This window comes from Salarias fasciatus (genome assembly GCF_902148845.1).
Source record: "Salarias fasciatus chromosome 23 unlocalized genomic scaffold, fSalaFa1.1 super_scaffold_20, whole genome shotgun sequence".
In the NCBI taxonomy this organism is placed as follows: domain Eukaryota; kingdom Metazoa; phylum Chordata; class Actinopteri; order Blenniiformes; family Blenniidae; genus Salarias; species Salarias fasciatus.
Genome location: NW_021941230.1, coordinates 15,145,681 through 15,170,645, shown reverse-complemented (window position 1 = coordinate 15,170,645; position 24,965 = coordinate 15,145,681). Strand labels below are relative to the sequence as shown.

The window sequence follows — 24,965 nt, the reverse complement described above, 5'->3', positions numbered from 1 at the left end:
GTAAATATTGAAACATTTCTCAATTCAAGTAGAATTAAGAACTAACAACAGGTGTGGTGGAGGCGGGGTGCAGCTGGACTCCGTACAGGTGGCCTCGGAGGGTCTCAGGTAAACGCAGCTCTCTGGTCAGAGCAAACATGAGGTTTTCCTGCCATCTGGTGGACACAATGAACAGCACAGGCAGGTCCGTAGAAACAGTAAAACGGGAAGAGTCCTGCATGTTTTCAGCGTTTCTTTGCCTCAGCAAACTTTATTTGAATGATTCTATCATCATGATGAGTCACTCATTCATTATGAGGTGTCATTTTTAAACTGTGAAACATTTGTAAAGTAATTTCCTATGTCCGTGTATTTCAATTTTTTATTATTATTATTAACCATATGTTGACTAGAAACGTGTGCTAAATTTTTCAGATTTTTAAACAAAAACAAGAAAGAATAAACAAAAAAGCAATAAATAAATAAACGCTTTTCCGCCGTCCGCCCTGTGACGTCATGACGCAGGGCTGCGTTGCCGCTTGACGCTGCTGTTGTGTGTTAGCGTAGCTTCGCTGCGCAACTGCGGTTATCATGTCTTTCCATCTGCGCTTCGTGTTTCTCCGGGACGGACTACATGGATAACTTTGCCCCATGTGTCGTCCGACAGTTCGGCGTCATTTGACGGTGACGAGGCTGCCGCCGAGGAGCACAGCGGGCGTCCTTGTGATTGGAGGGTTAGCCGCTTAGCCGCGCTCCAGCGTCAGACTGCAGGTCGGTGACAGAGCCGCCGCTGCGGAGTTAGTTTCATTTCAGTGTTTATGTGATGACCAGAGGACACGAAAATACGCTAAATAACCAGACTGACATCGAGCGGGAAGAATTCAGCTCTGCCGGCTCCGTAAGAGCTTAGAGAGGGAAGAAAGTTCAGCTAAAATCGCAGCTCCGCCCCCACCAGGAACTCCCAGAGGAAAATGCAGCTTTTAAAGTTCGTCACCCTGAAATGAAACGTACACATACGCTAACGAACAGATTCATACTTGAAGCGAGCCAGTTGGACAGTTGGACAAATTCCGCTAAAAAAATAATTCAGAATTTTCCCCATTTAACCGAAGCAGTGTCTCGTTTTTCGTGCAGTGGCGCTACTCGTTAGCATGTTTCTGTGACATGTTTCACAATGTAAATAAGCAAAATGTTCACAGTTCTGGGTTCAATTTACACTGGCCTTGTGTTCGTGTGTGTGTTCATCTCTATAAAACGTAAAAAGACGCCTCCACCGTTAAGGAAGCAGATATGATTAGCCGCAGCGGCTAGAGAGATTAACGTGTTAAAATTGATGCTTTCTGGACGGAGTCTGGTGCTTCTGCAAAGGGCTTTTGGGCGATTTGCGCGATCTACCGATTGCGCTGCGCGTTTTTCCAATGCAGATTATCATGCAATAGCTTAGGACAGGTTAATACTTGCGCATTTTTTAAAATTGAACATAGATGTAATATCCCCCGAACTCCATGTAAAGATAGTTTATTGGCGCAGACCCTGTGGCAGTGAAGTATCATGCGATACATCTGCTGCTTATTAATCAGTCACTACTGCTGTCTCTCACAGGAGCAGCGTGGATGGTTTCTGAGCACATCTCCTGATGCTGTGTGTCTTTGCAGGATGGCCGCTCCTTTTAAGATTCCCCGGAAGAAAGACACCGCAGATTCCTCCCGCATGCACGTGCAGTCGCCGCTGTCCCGCCTCCACAGCCCCTACTCTCATCCTCAGGTGGCGTTACCTTTCCAGGCACCTCATTTATAGGGGTAATACAGTTTGGGACCTCAGTTCAGGGAATATTCCTGTTTCCCTCCTGCCTGGAACATGAAATTGTCTCCTTGTGAAGATCATTTAATCTTTTCTCCTGCTTTCAGACCCTGTTTTGGTCCCTGTTATGTAGACTGAACTTTACCTTCAGACAAAGCTGATGTGTTTGAGGTCCTAAGGTTTTAGTGATTGTTCTGATAGATGAATGATCGTTGGTGACTCTTTAAAGGTAGAATGACTCGAACGTATGATGCCTCAATAACAAACATTAGCTTTCTGGTTTTCAGGGTTATGAGGACCAATCTGGTCGAGGTGTCAGGATGCATGCTGGGAAAGCCGAGGGTTCCTCTTCAGACACACAGAGGTGAGTACAGGGCGCCCTGGGGGTGTTAGTCACAGCACCCCCACAGACCACACAGACCACATGTGATTGGCTTCGTGTGGCTTCAGGGCGCCGCGCCAGCCGCCCCTCCCTGACTTCATGAAGTCGCTCTTCAGATTCAACGGAACAGGCGGTGGCAGAGGTACTGCAGCCAATCACAGAGCACCTCAAGGCCCAAGTGGCCCATCACAGCAGAGAGGACGGTCTGAGTCATCATTCTCAAACGGGTATGTTCAGATTTCTGCTTTTGGATCAATATTTCTCATTATTTTGCTAAAAGAATATATATATTGGTGATTGTTTGAACCGTACTTCAGGTTACTTTTACTTCAAGGATTTGACATTTTGTAGTTGTTGGTTTTCTGAGAATGTCCTACCACATTTTGAATTGATATCTTCAGTAGTTTAGGCCTCAGTTAATTTTAAAGTCACATAAACCTGAAGGCAGATGTGAATTATAAGAAAGATAATGAGTGTGGCCTGCAGGTGGCGCCCAAAGAGAGCGTCAGACCGACTGCTGTCTCCGGAGAGGGAGAAATCTGCACCCTCAGGAGGTGAGCAGTTTTTTCAGAACCTCACGAACATTTTAGTTTGTTTGTTTGTTTGTTGAGCGTCTGTTTGTTTTTGTTTGCTGAAGCCCCGATGGACAGAGTCCTCTCTGTTGACGCCGTCGACTCACTGGCTGCGTTGAGAGGAGCAAAGCATACTGGGAGTTCTTCAAAAGATGACCAAAAGAAGTGGGGCGCTGCCTTGGATGAGGTGAGGGTCAAAGGTCGTCCTCCTTTCACTCTGAAATCACATGTCTGTGCACCGTATTGGTGGAGTTACTTTTTTTTTTTTTTCTGTTCTTCCACAGAACAGCTCGTCTGAGGACGACTTCCGGTCTCCGCCACGACCCTCCTCCTCCTCCTCCGTCTCCATGACGACCGGCGGCGGCGGCAGCAGCCTGCTGCTGGAGGACGTGAGGGAGCGACAGCGAGCCCGCTGGCAGGAGTTTAGAGAGAAGAGGGACAGGAGGAGCCATTCCGGCGCCCCCAAGCACAAACGCAGGCCCAGCGAGCCGAGTGAGTCCCGGCGTCTCCGCCGCAGCGCCGCTCCAGGAGTCCCGGGGCGGTTAAAAAAAACTTTGCTTTAACTTTTCTGTAGTTGTTCTTTCCAGTGAAGACGAGGACAAAGACACGACGACGCCGAGCGGCCGGCCGAGCGGCGCACAGCGCTCGTCCAAGGTAGGAGCAGTTCACACTGTGGCCACCGGGGGGCGGTCCCTCACGTTAAATCACTGTTATTTGACATCAGGCTCTGAAGTCGTCGAGTTTTCCGGCAGCGGCGCCGACCTTCCTGCAGCTCGACTTCCTGTCGCTTCACATCGGCCCGATGGACGCCAGCGCCAACGGAACCGTGACGGTCCGTAAAATCTCTTAAACTGTTAAAATTCTACGATACACCTTGTAAAGAATGTTTTTTTTTTTAATATTCTGGCTACAGGTGAAGTTTTTTCAGAAGTTGACGTGTTGTTGACTTTATTTCCATAAGAAAGGCCACATTTAATAGACTTTTTATCTCTTCCTGTTCAGATCAGCGAGAGCGGCATCACAATTCCTCTGAAAGGTAAGCGGCGACAGCGGCGACCACGCCATCCTCCTCCTCCTCCTGTTTCGTGTGACGCTCCACGGTTGTACTGCAGGGTCGGAGGAGGCGGAGGAGGTGGAGGTCACTGTGGTGGCGTCTCAGCTCCGGGGCTACGGCGTCTGGGACGGGGGCGTGGTCAGGGACCGGCCTCTGCTGGCGGCCTGGAAAGGCCCCGCCCCCTCGCTGCTGTTCCTGTGGGTGACGAGCGCCCAGGCCAACGTGCTGCAGAGAGAGCTGGTCACTGCGTGGAGCGACGGCGCAGCCGGCATCAGGGAAACGGCAGCAGGTGTGAGCCCGGCGCAGTGCCCCGTCTGTCCAGCGGGTGGCAGCAGAGCCACTGAAGCTGAACCGGCGCTCCGCTCATGTCCTGCAGGTCCTCCCTGCTGCTTCCTGCTGCTGGTGCTGAAGGAGCAGCTGCAGGAGCTGCAGGCGGCTCTTCTGGCCTCCATCCTGGACATGAGGGAGTACCAGAGGGGCCGCTCCTCGTCCTCCTCCTCCTGCGGGGGTCCGGACTCCCCTCTGGACTGGGCCGGCGGCCTCCTGCTGCTCCACAGCAGTCTGTCTCCTCTGGACCAGCACCTCCTCAGACTCCTGGGACACTCGGTGAGTCCGTCCACTGGACAGAGCCACTTCAGGGGGACGAGTGGGCCTTTTTTTTTTTTCTTTTTTTAAACCAGTTTTTTAAACTAAATCTGTCCAACAGACGTCAGAAGAGACGAGCGGCGGCCAGAAGACTCGCTCGGCTCTGCAGACGCTTCCGACCAGGTATCAAACCAGCCACTCTGCTCACTCTGCCGACCTCTGACCCTGGCCATCAACGCGGCCTCGTTCTGCCCTGCAGGCTGATCCAGTACCCCAAGGCCCCGTGCAAAGGCCGGATCACCGTGACCCGGGAGGACCTGGTTTGTCTGAACCACGGCGAGTTCCTCAACGATGTCATCATCGATTTCTACCTCAAGTGGGTCACATGACCACAGATTAAACCCTGGGGGTGGCAGTGCGACTCTGTGACCAGCAGGGGGCGTGTGTTCAGGTACCTCCTGCTGGAGGGCGCGGGCGGCGCGGTGGCTGAGCGGAGTCACGTCTTCAGCTCCTTCCTCTACAAGCAGCTGAGCAGAGGGCGAGGGCCCGGCGAGGACGACGCCCCCTCCGTCCCGTAAGAGCAGTGCAGCGTAGTAGCCGCAGTTCCTCAGACGGCCTCCGGGGGTCTCACTCTTTTTCGTCTCTTCATTTTTTTTGTCGCTGCAGCGACCGTCGAATGAGACATCAGCGCGTCAAGACGTGGACGAGACACGTGGACATTTTTGCCAAAGACTTCCTGTTTGTCCCCGTCAACCAGGCGTGAGTCTCTCTTTCACCTCCTTCCTATGAAGAAGAGAGGGCTTTATTGTGGTTGCTATGGTAACTTGTTGTTGTTGTTGTTGTTGTTGTTGTTGTTCTGTCAGAGCTCACTGGTTCCTGGTGGTGGTCTGTTTTCCGGGTCTGCAGGAGTCTCGATATGAAGACTTTGAGCGACCGTCCAGTGAGTTGTGTGTGTGTGTGTGTGTGTGTGTGTGTGTGTGTGTGTGTGTGTGTGTTTGCTGACTGAATCTCACGTGTCTGCTGTTTGTTTCAGGACAGTCTAATGGAGGTTCAGAGAGCAGAGTGCAGCAGCAGCAGCAGCAGCTTCCGGTAAATAAAACGCTGAAGATCTTATAATAATCTCATAAACACAAAGAACGTGTTCTTGAAAGCTAATCACACTCGAACAGTAAAGGAACAAGAGGGAATGTTTTCTTCATTCGCTGTCGTCGTAGGGTTCTATGATCAATTGTTACGGAAGTTTTGTCACCATGGCGACCGTTTCAGATAACCGGACGCTGTGTTTGTGTGTTTTCAGGAGTGCACGATGCAGGGATGCGCCAGAGACACGGTGTTGAAGAGGTCTGCTGCAAAACCGAACAGTGATGATTTCAGGCTGCAGCTTTTCTTTCCTCTTGTTGATTTAAAGTTTGTTTGTTTGTTGTGGTTTCAGGCCGTGCATCCTGGTCATGGACTCCCTGAAGCTGTCGTATCACCGGACCGTCTGCAAACTCATCAGAGAGTGAGTTTTGCTCCTCTTTGCAGTTTTCCTATCGGTGTGGCGTCGCCGCGGTAACGCGGGGGCGGGTCCTCAGCTACCTGCAGGTGGAGTGGGACGTCCGCCGCCGCACGCCCAGACTGTTCACCGAGGAGACCATGAGAAGCTGCAGCTGCAGAGTTCCCCTGCAGGACAACAGCAGCGACTGCGGCGTCTACCTGCTGCAGTACACACACAGCTTCCTGCAGGTACACACACACACACACACACACACAAACTGGAGCCACGCTAAATGTGAGTAATAAAAAAACAAACAAATCAGGACTGAGCAAACATACTGGAGTACTTTGCTTTCTGATCGGCGCCTCAGAACCCCGTGGTGCACTTTGACCTCCCGCTGCGACTGGACGGCTGGTTTCCGCGGCAGTGCGTGCGGCAGAAGCGTGAGGAGATCCGCAGTCTGATCCTGAGACTGAAGGAGGAGGCGGACAGGAAGTGACGCCCCCTGTACATAGCTTTATACAATAAATGGAATTATTTATTTTACCTCCGACTCCTGACTCTTATTCTGGTGTGCGTGTGTGTGCGGGTATGTGTGTGTAAAACATGGAGGACTTTGCGCCCCCCGTTGTGGTCCAATCAGCTTTAAATGGATCAGACAGGAAGCGGGGCGGGGTGGGGTTACAGCAGGAACTCAAACCACACAATTTTTTTTTTGTTGTTGTTGATAAAAATTCAATTGAAGTCAATTCTGTGTTGTTTTCAGTTTTGATGGAAATCAATACCTGGAGGCTCTCTGTGTTCGACCCTTTATTTTAACAGGTTGTACTTTGAATGTACCCAGTTGTGACCCTGGTTCTGTCCAGGTTCTGCCATGTTTTGGGTCTTTCTTTATTCTTAAAACGCTGCTCTGTGCAGGTTTAAGTGTGTTTTGGGAGTGTTTGGTCCTGCTCTGCCCTCCTGTGGTGATGCTGGATAATCTTTGCTGAGATTAGACAGATTTAAGACTCAATGATGTTCATGAACATAATCCCGGGGCTGGAAAATGGATCAGTAAGTGATTCATAGTCTGAAGTAAGAACGGGAGCAGAACCGGGACCTGAAGTGGTCTCGGCAGGTCCACAGACCGCCTGATCCCAGTTTTTGGTTTGTTGATCACTGAGTTTGTTTTCTCTCATTCTTTATTAATCCCCTTTATCCAATTAAAGGCTGGAAGGTGTGGGGTGTCGGGCGTTGGGGTGAGGTTGGGTTCTGTGTGTGTTCTGGTCTGACCCTGCTCTGGTGTTGGTCTGGCTGTCCTCTGGTTCTGGTCCTGGTCCTGGTCCTGGTCTGACCTGTGGCCTTTGCTGGTCCAGGCTGGGATTGACTTTTTGCCGTCTCTCATATGTTTGTGGCTCCTTTGGCACTTCGTGGAACTCGAACCGGGCTTGAAGGTTCTTCGGGCACGGTGGTGCAGCGTGCCGCCGCTCGCCCCTGCCTGTGGTAATCAGCCTGTTTTTGTTTGATTTCCTTTAAGCAACAGTGACCCGTTGGTGGCTCTGACACTCATCCACTCCAGCAGCTTAACAAATCGGATTAAAGAGGGAAAAAAATCCTCGGCAGCAGCAGCAAAGTCCCATCTGCTCACCTGCCCGCTGCCCCGCCGCGCCGCCGCCAAGATGCTGCCTGCCGGCTGCTCACTCGCCGCTGCTGAATGGACGAGACGGACGCCGCTGATGAGCTGAGCTGACGGCGAGGGACAGTCCGGAGGACGCGCTCGAGACATGCCTGCCAGGACGAGGACGCTGCTGCTGCTGCTGCTGCTGCTGCTGGGCGGATGCGTGTCCCCCGACACAGGTCAGGCACTTCCATACCGCCATGCATGTGTGGTCCAACCTGAGGTTTGCGACCTCTGAGAGGGTCATGCCAGGGTGCGAGGAGGCAGGAGGAAGTGCTTCAGCGAGCCTTGTTCCCCGCAGGTGCCAGCAGTGAGCGGGCGATGGGGTTCCAGCAGCGTGGCGAGGCCGACACGCCGGCCATGTTGGACTCGGGAGCTCTGTGGGACGCGCGGCGCCCGGCGGCCCCGGCCACGCGGCGCCGGAGGAACGTCCTGTTTCCCAGCGGCGTGAAGATGTGCAGCCAGGAGACGTACGAACAGGTCGTCTCCAACCACCTGAGATACTTCCACCTGAGAGGTCGGTGACCCCGGGACTCGCCTCGGCCCAGGCGTCGCCGACGCCCTGAACGCAGGTGTAGACCTCACGGTGTGTGTGTGTGTTCGTGCGTGTATCAGTGTGTCAGGAGACAGTGTGGGAAGCGTTCAAGATCTTCTGGGACCGCCTCCCGGAGCGAGACGAGTACCAGGTGTGGGTGAGTCGCTGTCTGGACGATTCGGTCAGCATCAGCGACATCGGCGAATTCTTCAGCCGCTCCGACGAGCATCGAGACCTCGTCCGCGCCGTGAGTCCACGAGAAACGAGCCTCAAGCGTGGCAAAAAACAACGCAATAAAACAGACAAAAAACATCTCATGTGACCAACAAAGCGTCTCTTTGTGTTTCAGAGGGTTGCCATGACGACTGCAGACAACAGGTGAGTGTACTGTGTCTGAATTTCTGTGTGTCTGTGGGTAAACACACACACACACACTCCAGGGACACTTTCTTCTTCTGTTGTTGTTGTTGTTTTTTGTGTTGTTGTTGCTGCAGCAGATGTGTGTGTGTGTGTGTGTGTGTGTGTGTTTTGACTCGATGTGCTGTGTTTCATCACCTGCTGCAGTGGTCCCGTCTCCTCCGCCTCTCCTCCTCCTCCTCCTCCTCCTCTTTCGTCGTGCAGGTAGGCCTGTGAACACCTGAAGCCCCTCCCCCTTCTGAGCCAGACTGCAGACACACAAACACACCAACAATCAAACAATCGCACAAACGTGATCGCACCGTGTCTGTAGGGAGACTCAGACGGCTCAGGTGGTCCTGGTTTACCCGGTCCTGGTTGTAGTGTTGGTGGTTTTGTTCATTTTTGTTTTCGGTTTTCCTTTGTCTGGGTTTTTGTTTTTGGTGATCAGGATTTAATTGATCTTGGTTTCAGTGATTCTGATTGTTGAGTAAATTTGCTTAATTCCAGTTAATCACTGAGTTATTCGCTGAATGCTAATTAGTCCGTTTGAGTTATCAATTAATGAATTAGTTTAGTTAGTTAATTGGTGAGTTTGCTTTATTTGGTTTTCTCGTTGGCTGAGTGATTCGTTTAGTTTTATTCTGTTTCCTTTATCCCTCTACTGAGGGACCAAATGAGTTCATGACTTAAATAGAGAGTAAGTTAACGTGTCAGCTGGCCGGTCCGCTCAGTCTCAGTTTGATTCCCTGATTGAATTAATCTTTGTTTACTTTGTTATCAGTCAGTTTTAAAAAGAAAGAAATGCAGGACATTTTGTGAATTGTTTTTCTCAGTTTGTTGAACTCAAGACAAGCATCTGTGATGTTCTTGTTTTGTTTCTGTTGTGCAGCTCTGAGACGACGACATGGCCGTCTCTGACTGAGACATCAGCAGGTAAAAACTCATCTAAAACTTAAATCATCTAAGAATAAATATGTAAAAGTGTCAGCTCTTTGGGGGTTTTATTCACATTGTTCATCTCGTCACATCGAGTCACAATCGCCCAAAGACCGGACGTAAAGTCTGAGTGAAACTCATAATCTTAATTTGCCTTAAGCTCTCCGTCCTTCAACTCAAGTTCTCCATCCTCAGGCTTAAGGTGGCAGTCCTCATTCTTAAGTTCTCAGTCTTGTCTTCAGTCCTTAGTCTTAAGTCTTCTGTCATCAGTCCACAGCTTCATGTCCTCCATCGTTGGTTTTAGATCAGTCTCTTGTCTTTGGTCATCCAATATAGTCCTAAGTCCTCGGTCCTCGGTCTTAACTCTGAACTCAGACGGTCCTCAGACTTTGGTCCTCACGTCTTAAACATGACTTCAAACAGTTGTCCGACCTCAGACAGTTCTGAGAAAGACCTTGAACCTCAGGAAGACCTCAGATATTGGTTGTAAGACCTCAACCAGACCTTGGACCTCAGACCGACCTTTGTCCTGAAATGTGGGTCCTGACATCTAAGCTGAGAGGTTTCTTTGAACGTCTCCTAATGACCGCAGCTGAGAGTAATCCTCATGCTGTCTGCCGCTGAGCCGTTGGAGACCACACGCGAGTCACCGGTTCTGCTCTGATAAACTCGACCCTCTGAAATCCCTCCTTGAACCCTGGTGGATCTGGTGGGCCCTGAACCGCGGCTCTGTTTGCCCGTCGCCTCCTACCCCCCCGATGGGTACAGGGAGAAGGTGGAGCCTCTCAGAATAGATCAGTAAGCCTATTTCCCGGCAGCAGTTTGGTCTACGGAGGCGTCACCGAGCAGGACAACTGTTCGGCTACATCCGCAGACCTCCTCGCCACTTTTTATCGTTATCTCCTGGTGTGGCTGCCAGAATGTGCAGTTTCCTTCATTTGCACCTCGTCTCATGTTAATATACTTGTACATACAGCATATGGTCACATGACAAAGGAAACTCTCTGACACTAATGTACAAATCAAACATTCAGAATGTGAACATTTTGGCATATATCATATTGTTCTGAAAGTTTATGACTTTCTGTATTTTGTAATTACTTTACAGCAGTTTGCTCTTTTTTATTAATTTCATTACCATCAATCCTTATTTCATGGTTTTGAAAGCAGCTCCTGATTCAGGCCAGAAAGTTACAACAGGACTCACCAATCCTGAAGCAAATTGCTGAACATGTCTGATGTCTTTGTGTTCTGTCACAGTGGAGGAAACCCACCAGGGAACCGATGAAGATGACCTCGATCCAGCCTTCAGGGTCACGTCTGGGACTCCCCTACTCCCTGTGATTGAAGGTTCACCTCAGCAAACCACTGAGATACCGTCCAGTGGGATTCACGGTGAAGATGTTCAGGAGGCCCCGGACAGTCTGGCTGGAGTTTTCACCGATGACGAGTCTTCAGATGTTGGACCAGTTTCTGAGGGTCTGACTCCATTAACAACCGAAGTCCTTGATGAGACTCGTCCAGATCTTACATCTGATGAGGAAGACTCGACGACCCTCAAAGAAATAGAGTTACCAGATTCAACAGTGGTCCAGGAAGTTAGTCCAGAAGGCGAGGAGCCGCCGTCTGAGGTTGTAGCTCACCAAGTCCCGACAGAGGCCACGGATGTGGTCCTTCCAAAGCCGACCTCCAGTTTCGCCTCAGAATCCATCACAGTGGAGGAAACGAGGACTGGCTCGTCTTCCTTGGCTCCTCCAGAAGTTGTGATGGTGGACGTGCCGGATGTCACCGATGAGGAAGTGGAAAAACCTCCCGATGATTCTTTGCACATTGATTCAGATGTAACGCCAACAGACGAGGCTGGAAGACCATCACCTGAAGGTCCTTCAGAGGCTCCTGCCGAAGTCACCCAGCAACCCGAAGCCATCACAGAGGCCATTCCAACCGTGCTTCTGGTTGCAGATGATGAAGAAGAGCTGGAGATCTTTGTAAATGTGACTCCAGAGCAAGAATCCGCTTCAGACTTAGAGAATGAGCTTCCCTGGCAGGCATCCGTCCTGACAGATGTCGAAGAGCCCAGTGAAGAGGAGGGAAAGGGTGAAGCAGCACTGGACGAGACCGGTATGGAGGCGACCACGCCTCCAGAAACTGAAGGAGAAAGAGGACAGTCCCCAGAGGAGCATGAAGGGGAGGTGGAGGTTTTACCCGACACTGCTGAAGAGGTAACACCTGACATTCATGTAAAAGAGCCAGTTGTGACTGAAAGTAATACAGAAGACACGAAAGTGGAAGAAGAAGTCCACGAAGAAGGGACTGTTGAAGACAAACTATCAGAGGTTGGAACAGAAACACTGATTATTGAAGAAGACGCTGCAGAAGTTCCAGAGGAGGAACCAAGTGAAACTGAAGAACCAATCAGAGATGTCCAGGACACAGGAGATGTGTCAGGAAAACCTGCAGAACAAGAAGAACCAGAATCAGAACCAGAAGAAGAAACAATAGAAGAACTAAAACCTGGACAAGAAACTCCAGATGAACCAGAACCTGGAGGAAAAATTCCACAAGAACCAGAGCCTGAAGAAGGAATTGTACTGGAACCAGAACCTGTAGAAGAAACGCTACATGAACCGGAAACTGAAGAAAAAGTTCTGCAAGAATCAGAGCCTGAAGAAGAACCTGTACCGGCACCTGTAGATGAAACTTTACATGAACATGAGCCTGAATTAAGAATTCCAGAAGACGCAGAAACTGTAGAAGAAAGTCTTGAAGAACCAGAACCTGGAGAAGAAAATGTCCCTGAAATCGAGCTTGGAGAAGAAATTTTTAAAGAACCTGCAGAAGTCGAATCAGAAACTGACACAGAACACGGAGAACTTATTGAAGTCAACATACAAGAAACTTTATCCACAAGACAACCTTCACCGGAAGTGAAACCTGCAGCTGGAACCCACGAAGAATCCAAATCTGCAGAAGAAACGGATTTGATAGAGATACCTGTCCAAGAAGAAGTCACTGTGAAGCCCCAAGTAGATCACATAGATCACACCATAGCCTCTGAGGAGGAAACCCAAGAGGATCCTGGGGTCAACGTGTCAGGAGAGGAAGGAGGGGATTTCTTTGAACCAGAAGCAGAAGTAGTCACGGAGGTTGGACCACCAGAAACCTCACTGGAAAGCGAAGTGACCACTCCTGTGGTGGTCGTGGTTCCAGAAGACATTGAGGGACTTTTACCAGAGACAGAACTGGAAGGAACACCTGAACCAGAAGTAATTGTGGGCCATCCCACAGAGATGGAGATTCCTCCAGAGCCCACAGAAGGTGATGGCACCACTGAGGTGGCTGGACCAGAATCGGTTCCTGAAGCTGAGGAGAAGACTCTGGAACCTGCGACCCCTGAGGAGGTCATCCCAGAGTCGGCTAAAGAGCGTTCCACCGAGGAACCCGCTGCCCCAAGTGAGGCAAGCGTCCCTGCAGCTCCGGAAGCCGGTCCAGAATTAGTGGAGGACATTTTTTCAGCTGAAGATGCAAAGGAGTTTTTAGAGGAAGTCCCACTGGATTCTCTTGATGAGATCACTCCAGCAACCGAAGTGGAAGATGGGTCACAAGGAACCACGAGCTCTGTGGAGGCCACGACCAAGTACGTACTGGAGTACAACAACGGTAACTTCCCCGATCTGACCGAGCCTCCGCTCGATGAGGACTTACTGGGAAACAATGGCTTTGGGCTGGAGGATGAGCAGGAGACCTCAGTAAGCACTTGACAAATCACTGAATTTCATTTTAATCCAAACTCTCGAAAAACCAAACCGATGTTGTTTCGCTTTCAGATTGGTAATGAGATCGACACCCTGCTGCGGCCCCTGAGGCCTCTGAGGGACCACGTTGTGGAGCTGAGCATCCGGCTGCGAGGAGAAACCTATAACGACGCCTTGAGGGACCCGAGCAGCTTCGAGTACCAGCTGCTGGCCCGGCAGTTCACTCGCAGGGTAAGAACCGTTCAGGAGCGACTCCTGGTGGGTTCTTAATGACACAGAGCACACAGTTAAAGGTTCAGAGAGCATCAACTCACTAACTGTGTGTTCCTCAAGGTCCTGCTGCCTTTGAGAAACCATTAGACGTTGACTGACAGCATCTAAAGCTGGAGAGTTTTTCTGAATTAACAAAGCTTTGAATTGGTTCCGATGAGTTCTGAAGTTAAATCCTGAATTTAGCTGAAAGAGTTTTGGGCGCGATTCTTCGCTTTATTCCTGAGATGTTGAGAGAACAGGAGCCTGTTGTGTCCGAGTGTGTACAGGACCTGACATTTTAAACGACAGTGACGCCTGAGGTGACCACTTTGGCCCTCGGTACTGTCGTCATCTTGTTTTCCTTCTTGGTTCTCCTCCCTCACTGCTGCTTTTTCCAGAGAACTGCTGATTCAGGTCTTTGGCTGGTCTTTAAAGGCTTCCACTCGCTTTTTCTTTCTGTTGGAAAACGACATTCGGAGTCCGAGCGGTGACTCACCTGGAAACAAAGCGACACTGCCAGGAAAGCCGCCAGTTTTCTCGAGAACTGTCGGGGACCATTTTCGTGATGAGGGCTACAAGAGGTAGAAACAGGAGAAGAGGGAGGCAAGCTGCCATCGATGCGGGCTGTTTTTACAAATATCATATTTTACTACCTGCACGCAGAGTGAGTTGAGATTCAAAAAAAAAAAAAAAAAAAAAGGGGGGTCTTAAGAAGGTACTCCACGTTTTCACACATTTCTCTCCAACTCTTTGAAATGTCCAAATCTGAACAAATTGCTCCAATTTCCCCGGAGAAAACTTTAAAATCTCACAAGGCCCAGAGTCCTTAAACACAACTAAAAAAAAACCAAAGTCCAAGTTATGGAATTCCAAAAAGACTTTCTTTAGCAAAAGAAGTTTCCAGATCATCACCAGATCGCTCATTATCCATTCACTGATGAACGCTTTGGTTCCTTCAGATTGAAGACGCGTTTGAGAGGCTGCCGGGCTTCAAGGGTGTCTCCATCATCGAGTTCAGGTCGGCTCTTTTCCTCTTTCTTGTTCTTTTGTTTACATTTGTTCAGCGGGTTTTAAGGTTTGTGTGTTTTTGTCTTTGTTTTCAGGCCTCAGAAGGACCTGGAGAGGTGAGTCGGACCGTCTTTACCTTCTTATGTGAGACAGGAACAAGCGCTGTGATGGTGTTTACGAGAGGGACTACTAATTCAGTCTTGAGAAAAACGATTCTCTGAATGTCTGGTTTTGAGCTCCACACCAGAGGAGGCGCTGTCTGAAGGAACCAGCGAGAACCCGTTTGATTTTCGGCCTTGGCATGAAGCATCGACACCCGTGATCCACTGCTGGCTTTAAAGAGTTAGTGGGTCTGTGATCCCGAGGCTCCACTCTAACGTCCTCTTAATGTCCTCAACAATCACCCATCAGCTCTTAAGTGGGATCAGTCGCTCGCCGCCGCCGGATTACTGCCGAGGATTTACCGTAAAGACAAACTCCCCCACCGAGGCAGACCTCACCCCAACTCACTCAGAGTAAACCTCCCACCTCTCCTCAGCCCGCCGGCCGCCCTCCTCACCCCTCTGGGGCGCTTAACTCTTTAATGACCCATTGACAAAAACCCAGCAAATCACTGCAAGAAAAATATGAATGTATTTCCTCAGAAAAACAGTTCAGATATGATAAAGTAACCAAGTTGGGCAATTTTTCACTTGAAATTGATTTAACAATTTATTTTATTTGTCTGATTATTCATAGTAGATTATTTTCATTAAGTTTGTCATAAAGTTTAGTTGAATTCTCTCCCATTTGTTGTAATTTTACTTTCTTCGCTCCAGTAATTCAATTATTCAGTTACTTCGACAAATTTATTTAGTTTAATCAAATTTAATTTGATTAGTTTCATTCACTATCGTTTAGTTCTTCTTTTCAATAGTCATATTTCATCTATACTTGGAATTTAATTTTGTTTTATTTTTCCCAACTTTTTAATTTGGATTTTTTTTAATTGATTTGAATTCATAAAATCAGAACAAGGTAATATTTCAATCCCATTTCTTCTTCTCATTTCATTTACTTGAATGCAAACCAATATTATTTTATTATAGTTTTTTTATCCCTCTGAATATATTGATTTGATATTTCCATTTCATTTACTCTTAAACTATAATTTAATTTAATATTCTACTTTATTTAATTTATTCGTTTAATTTCTACAATAATTGAGTTTAGTTCAACTCTAAACTTTCATTTTCATTCCAATTTTTTTCAATTAATTTGTTTTTTCTTGTAATTTCTTCCAACAGTGTGATAGGCTATACTTACTGTTAAAACACCCATCCACAGACTAATATTTAAGTCTTTATCTTTATGATTCAGTGTGATAAAACACAATGTACTGTACTTGTTGGATTTAATGAAGATGATGTTCGATGTATAATAGAATTTATGTTCATGTAATTTTACTTTGTGCTGACTTATGTTCAGAAAACAGCCAGTAGTTTAGATCGTTGACTCTGAACTGGTGCTGGTGCCTTGTGGTCCTGTCAGGGGTCTGGTGGTCCTGGTCCACTACACCATCACCCTGGAGGTGGACGGCGGCGGCGTCGCCAACGACACGCTGGACTTCATCTCGCTGCAGAACAACCGTGTGGAGAAGAACTTCCCCGGCGCCGCCGAGCAGCCCACCGTCGTCTACACGATCACCGACTTCCGCAACTACATCACCGAGGCGCTGCACAAAGACAACTTCCTCACCAACAGCAGCCTGGAGGCGGGGCAGGGCGACCCGCTGCAGCTGGAGAACGGTTTGCGGATTTCTACTCAGAATAGATTAGCGTGACATAACTCCTTTGTTTTCCAAGGCATTGTCATGATAAATGAAGACATTTAGTGATATAATAATTGTGTTTGAGTTTAAGAAATTGAATGAGAATTCTCCTCATTTTCGGCAGCTGAGAACCTGCTGCCTTCAGTGAATCCTACGAGTCGACCGGCCAGCGCCTACGACAGCATGGTGAGTCCAACGGCAGGTCGGACTGCCGCAGTTCAGTCACTAGGAAGTTTTATAAAGTCACTGAAAATGAGTAAAAGTAGACATTGGAGTGATTTTTTTTTTACAGAAGGCCTTCTCCCTCTCTGCTGACGCGCTGATGTATTTTCAGGATAATGTCCTCGCCGCTGAGAAGCCGCCTGACGCTCCGAGCCATGAGCAAGACGGCACGGCCAGCGAGGTTTTCCCCAAGAAGGACGACTTCCTGTTTGACCCCTTCGACCAGTGGAAAGGCCCGCAGAGCGAGGGGGCCAGCGAGAACGACGTCTTCCTGTTCGATGAGGCCACGGCTCCTCCGCTGCCCATCGACCTCCCCGAGAAGACCTTTGACCTCGAAGCGAACATCCCTGGAAGTAAATGACTCTTTATAGGAGCGAGTGCTACTAAGAGTGACAGATTAGAAAATATTTTTCAGAAATAGTCAGATCTTTGTTTCTTCTCTGTTATATTAACGTCAGTAAGTGTGTTTTTGTTCTCCACAGGTAAAACAAACCTTGAAAATGAAGAGCTTCTGGGTGCAGGGGACGACACCCTCCCAGGAAGACACACTGACGGTTCAAAACCTCTGACAACCTCTGAGGCGTCACTGGACGACGGATCCGGTTCGGGTTTCTCTGGAGATGACCAGGGAGCTGATTTCTGGAGGTGGGAAGTCTCGGTCACATCTGATAGGACGTACATTGACGGGGAAAGTGGCCTGGAGGTGCTCCCACCGCCGGACCTGGAGGAGGACGAGGATGCCTTTGAGCCACACACCACGGAAAAAGACGATTTAGTTGCACTTGGAGTTCAGTTCACTGAAACTCCTGAAGTCCAGACGACAGCAGCTTCCACTCCCGAAGACGCCGAGGAATTCCTGGACCATGTTTTAGTGACGGTACCAGTCATGACCACCACCAAGCCACCTGTATTCTCACCCAAAGGAACTGTTGAACTCTCAGTGCAAACGATGGAGGCGTCCGGCATCTACGACGACTTCTCCCTGACGGAGCCTCAAAGCACCGGGGCGCCGGTCACGGATCCTCCCCTGTGGGATGTTTGGACCAAAGAGGCTGCCGTTTTGGTGGGACCAACCGAGATATCACACGGGCATCGAGAAACGACGACAAAGATGGAGGTAGTGAGCGAAGCAGTAATCCGTGTAGCTGCAGAGGAAGAGTCTGAACTTGAGCTTGTTACTTTTGCACCGGAGGCACCGGAAAGTCAGACAACCTCGACTGAGGCGTTGCCGATGTTTGTGGAAGTCCAGGCAGTCACTGTGGAAGAATCTGTCCTGTCGCCTGCCGAGGAGCCTCTGCAGCCTGAGGTTCTCGCAGAGAAGCCTCGGCTGCCGCCGCCGCCGCCGGTCACGCCGCACCAGGAATCCATCGAGGTTTTGGAGGAGCAGCACATCGGTGTCACCGATTCCTCGCTGCCGACGGCGTCGGTAATCCTTGACAGGGACCTGGTTGTGGATGAAGTTATGGTTGTCATGACAACAACTGCAGCTCCAGTCACCACTTCAACTGCAAGTCTGGACCATGGCGCCATCGGCCTCTCTCCCGAGCGCGACTCGCCATTCACTCGAGTGTCTGATTCAGCGCCGGAGGACGAGGACCTGATTCACCACGAGCACCAGAACCATGAAGAGGTCACTGAGCTGCCAGGCAGCTCGCCGCCCCCAGCCGTCACTCCGTCGACACCGGAGGTGGTGGCTGTAAAAACAGAAAGTCCTCCAGGGGGGTTACCAGATGCTCCACAGCCCGATGAAGACCTGAGCGTCACTCTGACGAGTCCGTCAGGAGGAGAAGCAGCCATTCACCACAAACCGACCTCTTCCCACGAGAAAGTCACAGACGGCGCTCCGGAGTCCGAGCTCGAGCCCATGGAGTTCTCCGACGTGCCTAGCATTGACGTTAGCTTTGACGTCTTCCAGTATGGAGGTGGCATGAGTGAAGGTGACTCCAGTGGCTTCTCGAGTGGCGCTCAGGGCTCAGACCTGGACGCCTTCGCCTTACCAGCCCATCCTGGCAGAGACCTGACCGTCTTCTTCAGGCTGAGAGTGACCAACATGGTGTTCTCCATGGACCTCTTCAACAAGAGTTCGCCAGAGTACAAGGCCTTGGAACAGCGCTTCCTCCAGCTGGTGAGAACGCAGAGTGAATTTTCCAAAGTGAATAAATCTGCGGGTCCGGATTCTAAACTGCTCTGCTTCGCCTTACAGCTGGTCCCGTACCTGCAGTCCAACCTGAACAACTTCCAGAACCTGGAGATCCTCAACTTCAGGAACGGCAGCATCGTTGTGAACAGTCGTATGAGGTTCGGCAAGCCGGTCTCCAAAGGCGTCACCAATGTCATCTACCTGATCCTGGAGGACTTTGCCAACACCGCATACCAAACCATGAACCTGGCCATAGACAAGTACTCGCTGGACGTAGAATCAGGTACGACTCAAATCACATGAAGCCACACTTTGATGATATTTCATGTTCACACGTACTTGAGCATGAAGTGGTCCATTTCCATGGATTATGTTCGAGAGTGTAACGCTTTAAACACTTGAAGTTCTTTTTTGTACGTTGGGTTAAATTTGAAGTTCCATGTAGTTTCTCTTGTTTTCATGATGCTTTTAGTCTCTGATAGGAAATCTTTTGGCATCTTGAGGTCAAGCCTGCAAGATGAACCCGATGCGATTTCAGCTCTGTGCTGCTTCGGAGAAAAGTTGTTGCGTTTTTCTGAGAAGTTGAGGGACTTGTAGAAAAATCATTGACATTTTAGGAGAACTGTGTGAAATTTTTTTTGGCAACGTGGAGAAAATATTTGGAGGAAACTGTCTGTTGACTGTGTTTTCTTGCATTCCATAAAAATTTGGTGTTTATCTTTAAAGTTGCAAAAATATGGTGAAGAACTGCGTGTTTGTTGAAATGGTTTGTTTTTTTTGTCTGTATTTGGAGCAGCTGTTTTGTTTCTGGGGAATTTTAGCGATGTTTGGAGAAGTCTGTTTTGTAGGGTTACCATTAGCTTCCATTTGGGTTTTGGTGAAGCTGGCGCCTTTTGGGAAGAAGTCGGAGTGTTTGTGAAGGAGCAGAGCCGCTCTGTCGTCCGCTTGGATGGACTCTGGGTGTGAGCAGCGGCTCTGATGCCCTGCGGACTAATACGGGGATAATCTGTCTGCGAGGAACGTGAGGAACAGCAGGTTCAGGTAAACAGCAGTGACTCACCTGCTGTTTATCTGAACTCAGACCCTTCACACCTGCAGGGAGGAGAAACTCTCCGAGGAGATTTACAGAGTTAAAGATAAACCGGTGCCTTCACTTCCTCTTTGCTTCAATGTTAACGCCAACAGGCATCATCACGATCAGTCAAATCTGTTGGTTTGAATAAGATTACATCCAAATATCATATTCAACAAAACTTAAGTCTTTTTATTAACGTGACATGAAAAATTTGAGAATAAAAATCACAATTTCTCCGATTTTCTTTAATTGCTACTTTAAAAAAACTCACTGCCTTGATAAAAGTGTTGAAAACTCAAAGATTTAACGGAGCGCGACCTGAGTTTCCTTTTGATGTTTAGTGGTTTAACAAACAGAAAAAAAAAACCCTGCTCAGTAACTGAACCCTGAGGAATCCCACGAGGAGCCGCTGTCAGGCAGAGATGATGTAATGAAATCGCACCTCGCCAGAAAACTCGCCGTCACTTTCTCCGTGATGATCAGAAATGGCATCCTCAGCAGGGGCCTTCCATGTTTCCTGTGTCTCTGCTGACCTACAGCTCTTTAATCTGTCTGAGCCAATCAGAGGAGCTCCTGACAGCCCGATAACCCTAATCTACCTCAGTGAGTCACGGCGGTCACCACTCGCCGTGCAGGCGCTAATCAGTTTACTGCCTTCATCTTCGCTTTTTTCTTTTTTGTTTTTCCATTGCACAAGTAACGAGTCCAACCTCACAGTGAGGCCGTGAACTCAGGTGGTCTTTCCAAACATGCAGCCAGGGTTTGTTACTCAATCGCTGAGCGGTTTAGCAGCCGACGGCCACTCCCGGACCAGCAGGAGACTCCCAGCAGGGCTCACGTCTCCAGAATATCTAGAATTCTATTTCTTCAAGGAAATCGAGAGACTGCAAGGGGAAAAAAAATATTGGAGACCTCTGATAAATATGCACTGATGCGGTCGTATAGGTGATTAACGTCTCTGAGCTGCGGGTATTTCCAGTGGATAAGTTAACGGTTTGACATCGTACAGATGAATTTTTCTTGAGAATGTTGTGTTAAAGTCCTGATTGAGAACAGTCTGCTGTGGGATTTGAACCTATGTACTTTAAATCCCAAGTCCACCTCTCAGACCTCTGCTGTTACTTCTAAATATGGGAGAGAATGTTGACAACCAGTGACTCAAATACCGAAGACGCTTCCAGCTGAATTTGAATGATCTTCGTCGAGTACATCAATGAACCAAAAAAATCTGGATTTCTTTCAAAATCACTGAAAACCGCTTAATGATCCACCAGAAACGGCCACTTTCAGTGCCTCAGAAGATCCCGAAAGTCCGAAATTTAATCACCTGACATCAGAAGAAATGTTTCCACTGTTGGGAGTGAAGATTTAAGGGGTTTCGCTGGAAGCAGCCTGCTGAGCACGAATGCTGGTCTTTTTCTGTAACTGTTGTTTTAACTGTGGACGTTTTTACTGTCTGCACTCATTTGGTTTATGCTGGACACTCCGTATGTGGACTGTGAGTCCGGCTGCTGTATTTTCTGCTCTTTTATGTCTTTTATGTTGGAGCTCTTGGTAACAGGTGAGGTGTCTTGTTTTGTTGTGGATGTCTGTCCTCACTGTACACTCGTACATGGGTGGCAGCGCCGGGGTTAACACAGCGTGGCGTCTGCCTCTGAACTCCCTCCTCTTCCCCCAGGTGACCGGGCCGATCCCTGTAAGTTCCAGGCCTGTAACGACTTCTCCAGGTGCATGGTCAACGCCTGGTCCGGCGAGGCCGAGTGTGTGTGCGACGCCGGCTACGTGAGCGTGGACGGGCTGCCGTGCCAGAGCGTCTGCGACGCGCAGCACGACTTCTGCCTCAACGACGGCAAATGTGACATAATCCCCGGCAAGGGCGCCATCTGCAGGTGTGACGGGCTTTAAAACACAATTAACTGTCATCTGCATATGTGTAGACGTTGACCAATCACTGAGCTCACAGCAAAAATCTACCATAAATCTTCAATTTGAGCTGCTTCCGTAGAGTTTTTTAGACAGTTGATTGTTTTGTTTTTTGGTGTCCTGATTGGGAATTGAACCAGTGACCTTTCCCTCCAGGTGTCGCGTCGGGGAGAACTGGTGGTACCGAGGCGAGCACTGCGAGGAGTACGTGTCCGAGCCGCTGGTGGTCGGCATCGCCGTGGCCTCGGTGGCTGGCTTCCTCTCGGTGGCGGCAGGAATCATCTTCTTCCTGGCCAGAACGCTGCGAGACCAGTACGATGGCGAGGACACGGAGGACCCGCTCCGGTACGCCACAACTCTTTGGAATCCGAATCATTTCTTGAAATGTTCGTATAGATGCTGAGAGTTCTGCGTGTGTCTCGCTTGCAGGCGTACCGACAGCGTGCCAACGCTGGAGCGCGCCACCAAGTTCAACCCCATGTTCGAGAGCGACCCCGTCACCGCCCAGTACTACCGTCGCTACGACGACGACGCCCCGCAGTACTACCGCCGCTTCGGGGACCCCGCCCCGCCGCAGTACGGCGGCTCGGACGGCGGCGACGCCTCGAAAGAGCTGAGCAGCGAGGAAATCAGGAACATTTACGGGAACACGACGCTCACCAAGGAGGTGAGACCAGACACCTTCCCGCACTCAGACATGTCGCCGTCAGACTGTTGTGACAGCGTCTTGGCTGCGGGGGTTCAGTCTCAGGGTGCAGACGGTATTTTTAGCTCCGCCTCTTACGTAAAGCTGTTGTGTGGTCTCTGCAGGAGATCCAGGAGCGGCTGAGGATCATCGAGCTGTGTGCCAGAGACCAACACTTCGCAGACTTTGTGCGACAAACTCAAGTGTGAGTGTCTAGACGGAATCTGAGACGCTTCGAGTGGCAGGAGAGTTAAAACCTGAGAAGCAAATAAAGTGAAAGAAGTTGGTTCATGAGATGAATCCCTCTGTCTCCTGTCGGCTGAGCAGGTTCCTGGAGAGGAGAGGAAGCTCCACCACGTAACCGGGAAAGCTGGCGACCGCCCGCCTCCAGGTAGCGGCTCTTACATTCTGACCTCTGACCCCACCAGCTCATCTCCGACACCTGACGGATTGACTTCTGACCCCGACGCTTTGACGCTTACCGCTGACCTTCTGATCCCTGATATTCTCACCCACACCTTTGGCTTTAGACTTGAGTCGCTGGTTGTGGATTTGTCTACAGCTTGTTGTTTGAGTCATTTGTTTCTTGTCACCAAATTGTCGTTAACTTTCCCCAAAACTTGCCGGTAAGTATTGTAAGCTTCTCAATATGTTTATGACCAACCTTCCTGCTTTCAAACTCCAGGCTTGCTGTAAAGTATCCAAATAAAACTGACCAATAAACTACAACTCAAACATTTTTTATTGTGAACATGTCATTAAACTTGTCATTAGAGTGACCTTTCTGTTGAGTTGTCCCTCTCTCCATCTGTCCACAGAGACGTTGCTGGCCACAGGCTGAAGGGAAGACGAGGATCCGTGTCTTCGGCGGAGGTCACCGTGTTTTTTTGGACTGTGGCCAGTGGGCGGTGGCCCGGCCTGTGACTCCGCCCCTTTCTTGTGCTGTACGTTCCGTTTGGACAAACTTCGCGTCGCTTCACCGCCGTCGGCGGCTCCCTGCGCTCCTCCTCGTCAGTGCCTTCGCCGATCCGTCAGCTCTCCGGGGAGACGAGGCGCAGACGCCTCGGCGGCCGCTTCTCCATGTTTACATTTCTCTGGTCTTCGTCTCAGCGGAGATCCGCTACGTTCAGGAATCGGAGGTCGCACCGTCGACCCCTGCAGCTCGGACTCATGTTTAAAGGAACATTACACAACACGGACAAGTTCTCTGTGACCTCCAGTCTGTCCTCAGGCTCTTCAGTCAGCAACAGGAAGAGGAAGTGACTGAAAAACTCATTCAGAATTTAGATTTAGAACAGCTTCAAAACTGCTTTCAACTGAGCTTAAAGCTCCTTCAACAACTGGCTTCTGACTAGTCGGTTGCATTTGAACCGCTTTAGACTGGAGCCTTCCTCTCCAGTAGGGCTGAAGACAGACTGGATGCTGGAGCGAATACAGAGCGCCCCCTGGCGGTATGGCGTGGCATTGCAGGGCGAGTTTCTTCGGTCGTTAGTTGTGTGTGAACTGAAAAGTGTTACATGTTGTGCATTTGAAGGTCATGTGACTTGTGTGCGTGTCAGCGGTGGCCGGCTGGAGCGTCTAGTCTGTCCTGATCACGCTTCACGTGGACACCCACTGCCTCTCCGGACGAACGGAGGACTGACTCCCTGGCGGCGTGTCGGTGTGAATACAGGCGGCGCCCCCAGAGCTGTCGGTTTGCTTTCCGGCAGTCGGTGGTCCAATCGGCAGCCGCTGCACGTCTGTGTTTGTTGGTGTCATCTGTGTGGTGGTAGACTCACTTTTCTAAAATAAAAACACTTTTTTTTAACACAACCCTGTTTGCCTCTGATTGGACACGTGATGAAGTCGTATTTCCATTCCTGAAATCACCAGCAGAGGGTGACATATCCAGGAAGTGGGTGTGGCCTCTTGGCTTCCTGCAGGAATGGATACCAAACTCGTTAATTTTCCCTTCCTTGTTGCCATGGAGACAAGAGGCTTTCGACTGTTCATGAGAAAATTAATATATTGAATATTTTCTTAAATGTTTTTAAAATTTTCTGCAAATATTGTTTAAATCAAATGTTTTTTTCATGAAAATGCCAAAAAGTTCTGTGTTCCATCCAAAGAAGTCTGACGATGTTGAGTGGATGAAGTACTCAGATTACTTTGCTACTCTCCAGGTTGTATCGTTGGGGAATTCCTCGTCTGTCCCAGTGCTGCTCCTCCCGTAAGCTGGCACTCAGAACACAACGAGGTGGGTGTGTGTGCAAACACTTTACAAACCTCTGCACCGACCCGGGGGGTGGAGGGGTGGAGGGGTGGAGGGGTGGGGAGCGGGGAGTCCCGCTCACGGAATTCAAGAAAACTCTGTGACGACTCGTAAAAAGTTCAGAATGTGACAGTTCTGCATCCATGAGACGTCAATGAAAACGTTTCCTGGAATGCGATCTTGTTTTTATTGTCCCGGACGTAGAAACTTCTGCCCTGACGACTTCCTGTTTTTCACGTGTCTTTTGCTGATTTTGGACCTTCGAGGGAAACTCGTGCGATTCGTGAAATTAAGGGTTTTGTTTTTTTTTTTTCACTGAAAAAGTTCTGTTGTGGTTTTCTCTGGCCGGTTTCCCAGCAGGCCCGGCGTGTTGACGAGGATTACCTCATCACCCAGCAGCCACTTGGGCGGCGGCTGGCTCGCCAACAGGTGGATGTCTCTTTACTCACATTTCCAAACAGAGACCAA

The 24,965-nt window shown here is 49.5% G+C and overlaps 2 protein-coding genes across 3 annotated transcripts; both read left to right on the top strand.

Annotated features, from left to right (window-relative positions):
• The first annotated feature begins 512 nt into the window (after window positions 1–512).
• senp7b (SUMO specific peptidase 7b) lies at window positions 513–6,395 on the top strand. 2 transcript variants are annotated; one of them, XM_030086225.1, is made up of 22 exons: window positions 513–750; window positions 1,635–1,743; window positions 2,067–2,143; window positions 2,278–2,388; window positions 2,648–2,715; window positions 2,799–2,920; window positions 3,018–3,225; window positions 3,308–3,387; window positions 3,458–3,565; window positions 3,736–3,769; window positions 3,846–4,076; window positions 4,164–4,393; window positions 4,494–4,555; window positions 4,632–4,748; window positions 4,824–4,946; window positions 5,039–5,131; window positions 5,236–5,312; window positions 5,406–5,461; window positions 5,670–5,713; window positions 5,805–5,873; window positions 5,947–6,097; window positions 6,220–6,395. In XM_030086225.1, exons 2-22 carry the CDS (start codon window positions 1,636–1,638, stop codon window positions 6,346–6,348), a joined length of 2,298 nt encoding a protein of 765 aa, XP_029942085.1. In that variant the 5' UTR covers window positions 513–750; window position 1,635; the 3' UTR covers window positions 6,349–6,395. The 2 variants fall into 2 exon arrangements, with proteins under 2 accessions (XP_029942085.1, XP_029942083.1); XM_030086223.1 differs by having other exon boundaries at window positions 2,230–2,388.
• Window positions 6,396–7,612: 1,217 nt separating this feature from the next.
• On the top strand, window positions 7,613–23,379 carry LOC115383891 (interphotoreceptor matrix proteoglycan 2-like). Its single transcript, XM_030086096.1, has 22 exons — window positions 7,613–7,685; window positions 7,808–8,023; window positions 8,122–8,288; window positions 8,391–8,419; window positions 9,330–9,373; window positions 12,587–12,829; window positions 12,956–13,125; window positions 13,204–13,362; window positions 14,343–14,401; window positions 14,487–14,507; window positions 15,922–16,178; window positions 16,326–16,387; window positions 16,536–16,776; window positions 16,906–17,486; window positions 17,715–18,548; window positions 18,627–18,846; window positions 21,317–21,527; window positions 21,718–21,906; window positions 21,991–22,228; window positions 22,372–22,451; window positions 22,574–22,637; window positions 23,065–23,379. The coding sequence occupies exons 1-21, from the start codon at window positions 7,613–7,615 to the stop codon at window positions 22,605–22,607; spliced, it is 4,128 nt and encodes a 1,375-aa protein (XP_029941956.1). The 3' UTR covers window positions 22,608–22,637; window positions 23,065–23,379.
• The last annotated feature ends 1,586 nt before the right edge of the window (window positions 23,380–24,965 follow it).